Here is an 11,757-nt window from a genome sequence, read left to right as displayed (position 1 = left end):
GCTATCCAGATCCTCGCTGAACACACTCACCTCCTCCAGGCGGCCGCTACAGCGTGCCAGGCCCTGAACACTCGCATGACAACCCAGGAGGCTAACCAGGAGCACCGCGCCACCCAGATGCAGCACCTCATCTCTACGACCCAAGCGCTTACAGCACAGGTGGCCGCGCTCGCAGCCTTTGCCCCCCCCCCTGCTCTCCCTGACCCTGCCCAGCTACCGGCACCACCTACTGGACAGCCACGGGAGCCCCACCTAGCCAGCCCCCGCCCCTTCGACGGAGCCTTCGCCCAGTTCCGAGGCTTCATCCTCCAGTGCGAGTTGGTGTTCTCGCATCAGCCCAGCCAGTTCTGGTCGCCGGCAGCCCGGGTGGCGTTCATCACCAACCTCACCACCGGCGACGCCCTGAATTGGGTCCAGGCCACCCTCTGCGCCCGCCCTGACCTGTTCGGTGACTACGCTACCTTCCTCACGGAGTTCAAGAGGGTTTTCGACCACCCCACTGCAGGACAGGAGGTCGGGGCGCGACTGATGTCACTCCACCAGGGGAACCGGACCGCGGCGGCCTACTCTACCGAGTTTCGCACCCTGGCAGCCGGAAGCGGATGGAATGACAGGGCACTGCGATCTGCTTTCCGCCAGGGGCTGAGTGAGGCCATCAAGGACGAGCTCGTCCGGGACAGACCCGCCGCCCTGGACGAACTAGTGGCCCTAGCCATCGACGTTGACGAGCGCTCCCGGGAGCGTCGGAGAGAGAGAGGGCGCTACCAGACCAGCTCGCCACGCCCCCAGGACCCTATCGTCACAGCCAACCCCTCCTCCGCACGGGAGTCGACCTACACCCCATGCACTGGCGAGGAGCCGATGCAGCTTGGTCGAGCCCGCCTCACCACGGCGGAGAAGGAGAGGAGAAGGGCCCAGGGCCTGTGCCTCTACTGTGGAGAGAAGGGACACCTCCGTGACACCTGCCCGTCCCTATCAAAAGGGCAGGCTCACCCGAAGGGGGAATCCGGGTGAGCCGTGTCTCTCAATCCCCACCTACCACCAGCCCAGCCAGGTTCTCTGTCACCCTCTCCTGGCAGGGGCAGAACCTCACGGTCGAGGCCATTATTGACTCGGGAGCAGACGAGAACTTTATGGACGCCCAGCTGGCCCGCTCAGCTGCCGTTCCCCTCGTTGCCCTCGAGACCCCCCTCTCCGTCTCAGCCCTAGACGGACACAGCCTGGGGCCTCTCACCCACCGCTCTACACCCCTCTCCTTGACCGTCTCTGGGAACCATGTGGAGGAGATCCGGTTTTACATCCTCAAGACCCCCCAGTCCCCGCTCATCCTGGGACGACCGTGGCTCGAGCTCCACATTCCCCATGTCAGCTATGGTGAGGGACGTATCCTGAGCTGGAGTACCGCATGCTACGCCCGGTGCCTCCGTGCCGCCCATACCCCCACATCGCCTCTGCGACCGCCTCCGGCTCCCCCTGACCTCTCCTCCATCCCAGAGGTCTACCACGACCTCGGAGAGGCCTTCAGCAAGGAGCGTGCTCGCACCCTGCCGCCTCACCGGCCCTACGACTGTGCCGTCGAGCTCCGCCCTGGCAACAAACTTCCGGTCAGTCGCCTCTACAACCTTGCCCCCCCGGAGAAGGCAGCCATGGACACCTACATCTCCGACTGTCTGGCTGAGGGGCTCATCCGTCCATCACACTCCCCGGTGGCAGCGGGGTTTTTCTTCGTGAAGAAGAAGGATGGAACCCTCAGGCCATGCATTGACTACCGTGAGCTCAATGCCATCACCGTCCGGAACACCTATCCTCTCCCCCTCATGAGCTCCAACTTTGAGCCCCTCCTTGGGGCCACCATCTTCACTAAGCTGGACCTCCGGAACGCCTACCATCTGGTCCGGATTCGTGAGGGTGACGAGTGGAAGACGGCGTTCAAGACCCCCCGTGGCCACTATGAGTACCTTGTCATGCCCTTTGGTCTCACTAACGCCCCCTCCGTCTTTCAGGCCCTCATGAACGACGTCCTCAGGGACATGCTGGACATCTTTGTCGTCCTCTACCTGGATGACATCCTAGTATTCTCCAGGAACCCTGAGGAGCATGTCCAACATGTCCGCCTAGTCCTCCAGCGCCTACTGGAGAATCGCCTTTTTATTAAGGCTGAGAAGTGCTCGTTCCACACTCACTCTGTGGAATTCCTGGGGCTCATCGTGGAGGGTGGGTTGACTCGCCCTGACCCCAAGAAGACTCGGGCCGTCGTCGAGTGGGGCCAACCTACCACCCGGAAACAGCTGCAGTCATTCCTCGGCTTTGCCAACTTCTACCGGCGATTCATCCGGGACTTCAGCCGGGTAGCCGCCCCCCTCACTGCCCTCACCTCCCCCCTGCGCCAGTTCACGTGGACACCAGCAGCCAGCGCTGCCTTCAGTGACCTGAAGAGGCTCTTCACCTCGGCGCCGGTCCTAATCAACCCAGACCCCTCTAGGCCCTTCATTGTGGAAGTGGACGCCTCAGACACGGGCGTCGGTGGCGTGCTCTCTCAACGATCGGAGGACCAGACCGTGCACCCCTGCGCCTTCTACTCCCGCCGTTATACCTCCGCCGAGGCCAACTACGACATCGGGAACCGCGAGCTGTTGGCGGTGGTGGAGGCGTTCCACGAGTGGCGGCACTGGCTGGAGGGCGCAGAGCACCCCTTCACCGTCTGGTCGGACCACAAGAACCTAACCTACATCAAGTCGGCCAGGCGGTTGAACTCCCGTCAGGCACGCTGGGCCCTGTTCCTCGGGCGGTTTAACTTCCACCTCACGTTCCGTCCGGGCTCCCTGAACGCCAAGGCTGACTCCCTTTCTCGGCTCCATGCCGCAGAAGAGGAACCCACCACTCCCGACACCATCGTTCCATCCTCCCGGGTCGTTGGAGTAGTCACCCTGGAGATCGAGGCGGTGGTCAGAGCTGCACAGCGCACCCAGCCAGATCCCCGACCGGGGTCCCCCGGCCGTCTCTTCGTCCCGGATGCCGTCAGGACCAAGGTGATGCAGTGGGGCCACGCCAGCCGCTTCGCCTGCCATCCTGGGGCCCTACGCACACTGTCCTTCCTGCGCCGGCGGTTCTGGTGGCCCACCATGGCCGCGAACGTCAGGGAGTTCGTCTCGGCCTGCCCTACCTGCGCTCGCAGCAAGGCATCCCACCGGCCGCCTTCAGGACTGCTGCGGCCTCTACCCGTGCCCGGTCGACCGTGGTCCCACCTCGCCATGGACTTCGTGACCGGCCTTCCCCCGTCTCTAGGCAACACGGTCATCCTCACCATCGTGGACCGCTTCTCCAAGTCCGTGCGGTTGGTAGCTCTGGCAAAGCTACCGACCTCGGCGGAGACGGCGGAGCTACTCACCACCCACGTCTTCCGGCTTTACGGGCTTCCCCAGGATGTGGTTTCCGACCGTGGCCCCCAGTTCACATCCAAGGTGTGGCAGGCCTTCTGTTCTGGGATTGGGGCCACGACCAGCCTCTCCTCCGGCTACCATCCTCAGACCAATGGGCAGGCGGAGAGAGCCAACCAGAGCCTGGAGTCGGCGCTCCGCTGCATGTCCTCCCTCCATCCATCCTCCTGGAGCAAGGACCTACCCTGGGTGGAGTACTCTCTGAACGCCATGGTGAATGAAGCCACCGGCCGGTCCCCCTTCGAGTGCTCCTTGGGGTACCAGCCACCCCTGCTTTCTACCCAGGAGGGCGAAGCGTCGGTACCATCAGTCCAGGCACACCTCCTTCGCTGTCGTCGGGTCTGGACCTCCGTACGCTCGGCCTTGCTTCGGGCCACCGCCCGAACTACCCGAAGCGCCAACCGTCGTCGCACTCCAGCTCCGGTGTACCAGGTGGGCCAGAGGGTCTGGCTCTCCACGGCGGATCTCCCCCTCAATGTCCCCTCCCGGAAGTTGGCGTCGAGGTACATCGGCCCCTACGCCATCGACCGGGTCATCAACCCCGCTGCCATCCGGCTGGTCCTCCCTCACTCCCTCCGTCGGATCCACCCGGTGTTCCACGTCTCCCGGGTTAAGCCCCATGTCGCCAGCGACCTGATGCCACCAGCCCCTGCACCGCCCCCTCCTCAGTTGGTGGATGGCCACCCCCAGTGGGCGGTAAGGAGGCTCCTCAGGGCTCGTCGCTGTGGCCGGGGTTTCCAGTACCTGGTGGACTGGGAAGGATATGGCCCAGAGGAACGGAGCTGGATTCCCCGGTCCCAGATCATGTCCCCAGTCCTCCTCAGGGACTTCTATCGGGCCCACCCGGAGGCTCCGGGCCGGTCGCCAGGAGGCTCCCCCTCGGGGGGGGGTCCTGTTACGTCTGGGCCGTCACACACGCCCTCCCCCGCCCCCACAGCTCGAGCACCCGCCCCCACAACTCGAGCACAGCGTGCTCTCCGCCGCAGGTGAATCTCGTTCCCGGTGATTGGAGGGTTATCCAGCCACAGTCAAACCAACACACCTGTCTCCACTCCCAATTAACCCTCTGGCTACATCTACCCTGGACTCCCTTCATTCATCGTCAGTTCTTCCCTAAGAATGACCTGGCAAGTATCCTCTGTGATTAGTTATGAACTTTGCTCTTGTGCCTATTCTTGTGATTCGTTGATATTTTATGTACTGGCCTACCGTGGAGACTTACCCTGCTTTCCTGTTCCTCCACAGCCCATGCCAACCACTACCGCCATCCCGCCAGGTTGAAACCCCCAGCCCGCCAGGCTGAAACCTCCGGACTCATCATCTGTGTTTCCACCCACCTGCACTGTAAATAAATACCCTACGGGGCTAACACTGTATTCTGCCTCCGGTGTCGTGTCCTTGAGCTCCCTCGCCCCCGTGTCATAACAACCAGAGTTGTGATGCCACAATGTTAAAATACAGGGTACCAGCAAATGTCCAGCTTCTTCTTGGAGCGGAGGACCAGAGCTATGCAGGTCCGCTCCAGTGAGAGAGAGTTGTACAATCACAGAGTGACAACGCTGATGAAGAGAAAGGCCCGGGCTGAGTATGAAGAGGTGGTGGAGCCTCCATGTAAGAAGCAGTGTGTGAGCTCCAACCAGCAGTGGCTCTCTGCTGAGGAGATGGTGAAACTTTGAATGGACTGTGTTTATGTATTGAATTACAATTAATTAATTTAGTAGTAAGTAGTAATATGATGGTAGTTATAAGATAATACTAAGATATCTATATATTTATTTCAGGTAAGTATCTATAATTTGTATATAAATACATGTATAAATAAATATAAAATAATTTAACTTATTAAAGTTCTGAGGCATCCTTATTTAGTGAAAAAAACACACACACACATCCCACCCCCTCTTCACCCAACACAAGTTTGGTCCCCCCCTTCCTAATTTGTGAGGTAGAGTGCCATCTATTGGTAGCCATGAGAAGTGCAAATACTATAGCCCAGGATTGACTCTGGGTTAGATCATATCACTAGGGGGTGGTGTCCTCTTTCTTATTGCAAGTCACAGCTAATTAACTATCCACCTCTAAGCCCCTTTCATGAGGGAAATAAAGACATCATGTCTGCAGGTACAAAGCAGTTTTGACAGCTTCCTGCCTAGACAGCATTCAATCCCTGCTGTGCCTTTCCACGATCATAACCCTGTCTTCATGAAAGAGGTAACTGGGGGACAGAAATAAATCATGTCATGAAATGGTCTGCAGGTGGAATACACCATTCACAAGTCTCAGCGTCATGTATCACTATGACCTCTAGTACCAGAGGCGATGTATGTGTTATGAGAGTAAGTGATCCGATGTTTGGAGGAACAAAAAAACAATAGCAGAAGACTGAAGAATGCACAAGAGTGATTCTCCTTCCTGTGATTGGCCAGCTAATGCAGAACAGATATGCTTGTTTTCCCTGAGCCACATATTGGCTTACTCATTCACATGGGAAATTCTTCACTTGTTTTGCTCAATATCAATAACAGGCTTGTTTTTCTGTCGTGGTATGGCCTTTTAGATGGAATTCCAAAGAAACCTTATGGCACTCTAGAACAACGACACATCTGCGGTCCCATGAATACATTAACCTTTAGAAACATTACTCCTGCTTCTCCAGAGGTTTCTATGGACTGTCTGTGTCTGTGTCGGTATTGGTTTCATTATACCACCACCCACTGATCTTAAATATGTGGTTTTAATCAAAAGCATACATCGTCAGTTCTGCTACAAACGCTCTGTGTAAGCATCCCGCCCCATCTGTCAAAAGAGCTTGATTGCAAAAGTGTTCATGGGTTCAAACTATTGATGAGAAGTCGTTGTCCTAAACACGTTCTCATGATCATATTCCCCTGGATATCCCCTTCTGCTGCTGACACACTGAAACATGAAACTCTCCGTATTTGTGAAATTCTGTGTCAGTGTTTTTGTACTTTCCATACATATCAATCGGAGCACATAGAATAATAGTAATATGAGATTAAATATATCATCTCATAACCTTCTAGAATGACATCCCAAAACACAACCTACTCTTAAAAAAGCGGCCATGATGGTCTTGGCCTGAGTCCCCGACTATTTGTGTGAACAGGGATTTGCTGGGCCCCTAAAAATGGCTGCCAACAGCTCGGTTGTAATCACTGGATGTTGCCAATCACACCCAGGAATTTGGCATCATTGTGATCTCTGACGTTTCCATTGGTTAAGTCCTGCAGAGCAGCTGCCATACCAGAGACTAAAGCTGTGATTGACCTTCACATGCACAGTGTATGGCCGTCGTTACTTGAACCAACAGCCAAGTGTTAACACACACACGCAGGCACGCGCACACGCACATATGCAGGCACACACCCAGTTGCACGCACGCACGCACGCACGCGCGCACACACTCACACACACACACACGCACACACACACACACACACACACACACACACACACACACACGCACGCACACACACACACACACACACACACACACACACACACACACGCACACACACACACACACAAAATCGAAATATTGACCAAAATAACAATAGAACCCTTTCTATCTCTAAAGAAAGAGGACTTGAGATGTACTAGTCTTCCCCCGGCCCCTCTGTCTCTGGCGTTGATCTGAGACCCGCTGGGCTGAGACAGAGATGAAGAACCTTGGTGCCGTGACAACAAAAGGCCTCTAAGATGAAACCCTGCCGGTGGACAATGATGGGCCTCATTGATTCCTCTGATTGGTCGATGTGAGTCAATCTCTCAGTCTCAGGCAGTGAGGACCTGGAGGGGGCTTGTCAAGTTACAATACATGACACATAGAAATAGGCAGCATAGAAGATATGACATACAGAATAGAGGGTCCTTTCTCTTAATGACATCTCTATCTGTAAGATTCTGTTTAGTGGATTCCATCATTTTGTTGACAGAATGTTTGAGGGGGGGGGGGATCAGTTAGCATACCTACGAGATCAGTTAGCATTCACCAAGATGCCTGATGAGTCATCCATTAGCCTGGTCCGAGGGGCCAGGGACCACAGGAAGCAGCGGGAGAGGAGGGGGAGACGGATCATTCCCATCCCACCTTATCCAGGAAATGAATTAATGACCTTGGGGGAAAGTCATCCATCCCCTTGACAGCTAGCAGCCATATTCAACTCAGTGCAGAAAGGAACATGGTGGATATTGGATTAATGTGTTTCTAGTTAGTTCCCTATTACACATTTTGGAAAATCATCAACCGATGATACATTTGGACTCAATACGTTTTCCTCTAAGAAGAAGAACTCCCCCCAAAACATGTTGACTATGTGCTATGGGAAAATAGAGTAGTAAACCAATGCAATAAAAATACCTACATTCAGTTGACAATTTACATTTTGGACAATTCAAATGCATCCTTTTGAGCTGCAGTGAGTGAGTGAGGCATTCAAGAATAGAGCCTATTGTCCAAAAAGCCAATCCCATGCACAGTCAATCACTGTTGGGGTCAGAAGGGGTCCCAGCTGTCGATTCTGTGCAGCGTTCAGCAATGAGCTGGCATATGTGGGGTGGGGTGAAGCATTTTGGAACTTGTAGTCTCAAAACCCATACTCCCGAGTCAAACGAATGGGTCAAATCATCGATGATGTGTTTTGACGCTTGACATACATGTATGTTTTTATGTGTCTGCTGTTGATCTTATCGGCTGTTGTTCATGCGTGGAGACAGCGCAAAGATCATTCTAGCCCGGCATCACGATCCCTACTAAAAAAGACTACAAGTCCCGGTGGCTTGTGCGTTGGAAATAATGATTCGCCCCCTTCGGTATCCCCCCAACCACCGATCATCCGCGATCTCATTCCCGGAGTGGCCGTTTCAGAGAGAACAACAGCCTGCCTCCCTCTGTCCTGCGTGAGTACCAACGTTCTATAACGGTTAAGCGCTCATTACATGATGACTTTTAATTGGAAGTTATATTATATAGTCTTTTTGTCAACATGACAGTTAGATCCACAAACGGTTACAGTTGACACTTTGAATAGTTCACTTCATATCATTGAAATATTCTTTTCAAAGTCGTGACTGTTGAAACGTAAGCGAGGTGGTCTTTTTCATTGTTCCCTGTATTGACAGAAAGGAAAGGCAGCTTTTGCGGTGATGACAGCATGTCCCGTTTGACACCGAATTGTGTTTGTTTGTTCTGTATTTGATTGCTTGTTTTCTGTTATTCGTTTTTTATTATCTGTTATTTGTTATTATTATTTTGTTTTGATAGGGCTTAAATTCGAAAATAATAACATTGTTGCCACTTGCCCAGCAAAAAAGGAAAACTACACCCGACACGATGAATATGTTATGATACAAATGTAACTATTGTAATGTATGTTATCTATTTGTATTATCTTATTTGTCACAGTAGTTCTTTTATAATTGTTGCACTGTCTCAATGTGTTTATCTTGCTGTAGGATTCCTCGCCGGTGTTGGGAGAGAGAATAAAGCAGACATGGTTCCCTATGAGGACTTCACGCGGTGACGAGAAACAAAGAGCTGTCAAAACATCCCACATCGTCTAACCGGCTTGGGGAAAGGAAGACTAGCATAGACTTGTTATTGTACTCGAGATACACATTTTTTGATAGTTCCCTCGCCTTATTTGCTCGCCTATTGCCTGTAAACAAAGTCCCTTCCTATATACCATTCTGCTTTGCTGGGGGATTACTGCTGTAGAAAGACATAGGTGATGTGTTTTTCTGTTCAGCCTAGCAGCTACCACTATATCACCATTAATTAAAAACCAGTGGCTTGTGATGAAACAGTGATGCTTTAGCCCAGATGAGGTATTTAGATCTACATCTGTTTGTTTTAAAAGCAGCATTGCTGCGAATGAATCATGCCCATAGCTAGAACAGCTCTGTCCTTCTCAGTTGTACTGTCAGGGCAGCCTTGCTGTAGCCCCCAGCCCCGCAGTAGCCCTGCTGCGTCCCTCATGTGGCATGAGCTACCGGGTCTGAGTCGTCAAAAGTGAAGCGTTAGCCTAACTGCAGCCCAAACAATGCCTTCGTCGGATAACGATGACACAGGCAGCGACTTATCTGAGTCCCTGGAGGTCCACGAGTTCCAGGCCCAATATGTGGACCCAGGGAGCTGCTTCAAGTCCAAAAGCTTGCCCATCCTCAACGGACCCTGCCAGCAGGCCTGCGAGCTGCTGGAACCACGCTTGGTCAACACCGCCCACACCTCCATCGACGCCGACCAGAGCAGCGAGCTCCACCCTAAAACCCCCGACGACTCTAGCCAGGCCGAGTCCCCCTCCAGGACAGACTTCTCCCCCTCCGCCTCCAGTATGGTCGGGCTGAGCAGCTCTAACCCCGGGGAGAGCCACCACCGGGCGGCGGCGGCGGCGGGGGGGCCGGGGGGTAAAAAGCTCGGCTGGTCCCTCACCCGCTTCATCCGCATCCCCGCCAGGAAGTACGCGCGGGCCATCCTGGCCGACTCGCGCTGCTTCCTGTTCTGCATGTGCTACCTGACCTTCATCCAGTCTCTGATGGTGTCCGGCTACCTGAGCAGCGTGATCACCACCATCGAGAAGCGCTACAGCCTCCGCAGCTCCGAGTCGGGCCTGCTCGTCAGCTGCTTCGACATCGGCAGCCTGCTGGTGGTCGTCTTCATCTCCTACTTCGGCGGCCGGGGTCAGAGGCCGCGCTGGCTGGCGGTGGGCGGCGTGTTCATCGCCATCGGGGCGGCCATGTTCTCCCTCCCCCACTTCATCTCGCCCCCCTATCAGATCCAGGAGCTGAACTCCTCGGCGGGCCGCGAGGGCCTCTGCCTCAGCGGGAACGGCAGCGGGCGCGAGCTGGACGTGGCGTCGTGCCCCCGGGACCAGGAGGGCAACGAACACAACCTCTACGTGGCGCTGTTCATCTGCGCCCAGATCCTGGTGGGCATGGGCTCCACGCCCATCTACACGCTGGGGCCCACCTACCTGGACGACAACGTGAAGAAAGAGAACGCGTCCCTCTACCTGGGTAAGAGAGCCTTTTTCACGCACCTCTGGTTTTACAGTCAGGAAGGAGATGGGTAGGTTTTTTGCTCCAGCCCTCAGACGAAAAAATGTGTTGTATTTGTTTGGTTGCTCACATTGTGAGTATGTCTGAGAATGACTTTCGTATCCCTGGAAACGCGCACTGTTAAAGTCCAAGGTCATTTGACAAGGTTGGTCTTGTAGTCTGCTCTGTATGCAGGCCTGGTGAATGACCGGAGGGACACATACCCTACAATCCTCTTGGGACATAGTAAGTTAAATTAGTGGTACTAACAGAATTAGCGTCAATTAGCCCCGCGCTGATTGAGTTCCGTTATACATGTGAATGGCCAAGCGCATGTATAGGTTGTCGACTGGTTTGGGCTGGTTCCTGCGTACCAAGGGGGTCCAGGCACGGCCGTGCGATCCCAGAGATCAGCTTGTCCCTCAGCGCGGCTGACTTAATCTCCACGGCACGCCACCCCTGTGGCACTCTGGGTAAATACAGAGGCTGCAAAGTCAACCTTGGCCCAGGAGAGCATGGGAGGGGAGGAGGGGAAGTTGAGCTGGGGAGTGATTAATGGTCCAGTACTCTGTGTGTGTGTGTGTGTGTGTTTTTGTTTGTTTTAGGCGGTCAGCATTAAAGGCACATACTCCAGAAAGCACTAGGTTCTGCCTCATTTGGAGTAGATATTCCACTTCAAATCCTTGTGCCGTTTAAACAAAAGACCAGCTCGTCAGTGGTCGGTCTGTATCAGCAGGCTCATCATATATACAGTAGCCCTCAGACTGGTGGACTGTACTTCGCCCTTGGGGAAGGTCAGGATGTAGAGGGCGGTCTCTCCACACACCCCCCGCTGAGAAACTGGGGCAGGGGCATCCCTCAGTCTGCACCGCACAGCCGCTGGCTGTTCCACTGACTCTGGGGTTATGGTGTGTGCGTGCGTGTGTGTGCGCGTGCATGCATGCGTGTGTGTGTGTGTGTGTGTGTGCGCGTGCATGCATGCGTGCGTGTGTGTGTGTGTGTGTGTGTGCGTGCGTGTGTGTGTGTTTATGAAGATTGAGGTGGGTGCACATCAACAAGACTGCTGTCCTCATCACAACATTCCACAGCCTACGGAGCATGCCCAGTAGAGCCCCCCACCCCCTCCCCCCCGGTCTACCCCCCCCCCCTCCAACCTCCCCACCGCCCCCACACTGACTGCTCCGCTGCCCTCAAGACCAATTATTGATCAGCGCTTCTTGCCTCTTGCATCAGAAGGGTCCAAAGCAGCATGGCTATCGAACCA

General features: G+C 54.5%; 1 protein-coding gene across 1 annotated transcript in view; it reads left to right on the top strand.

Annotated features, from left to right (window-relative positions):
* Window positions 1–8,299: 8,299 nt before the first annotated feature.
* slco5a1 (solute carrier organic anion transporter family member 5A1) overlaps window positions 8,300–11,757 on the top strand; it is a 41,776-nt gene continuing 38,318 nt past the window's right edge. Inside the window, exons 1-2 of the mRNA XM_080543263.1 lie at window positions 8,300–8,357; window positions 8,913–10,472. Of these exons, the coding sequence (XP_080399389.1) occupies window positions 9,500–10,472 (973 nt within the window). The 5' untranslated portion in view covers window positions 8,300–8,357; window positions 8,913–9,499. The remainder of the gene's footprint in view (window positions 8,358–8,912; window positions 10,473–11,757) is intronic.

The sequence above is a fragment of the Nansenia antarctica genome (assembly GCF_963989245.1).
Source record: "Nansenia antarctica genome assembly, chromosome: 12".
Taxonomy (NCBI): domain Eukaryota; kingdom Metazoa; phylum Chordata; class Actinopteri; order Argentiniformes; family Microstomatidae; genus Nansenia; species Nansenia antarctica.
Note: the sequence above shows the minus strand (reverse complement) of the source record. Positions and strands in the feature narration are given on the sequence as shown.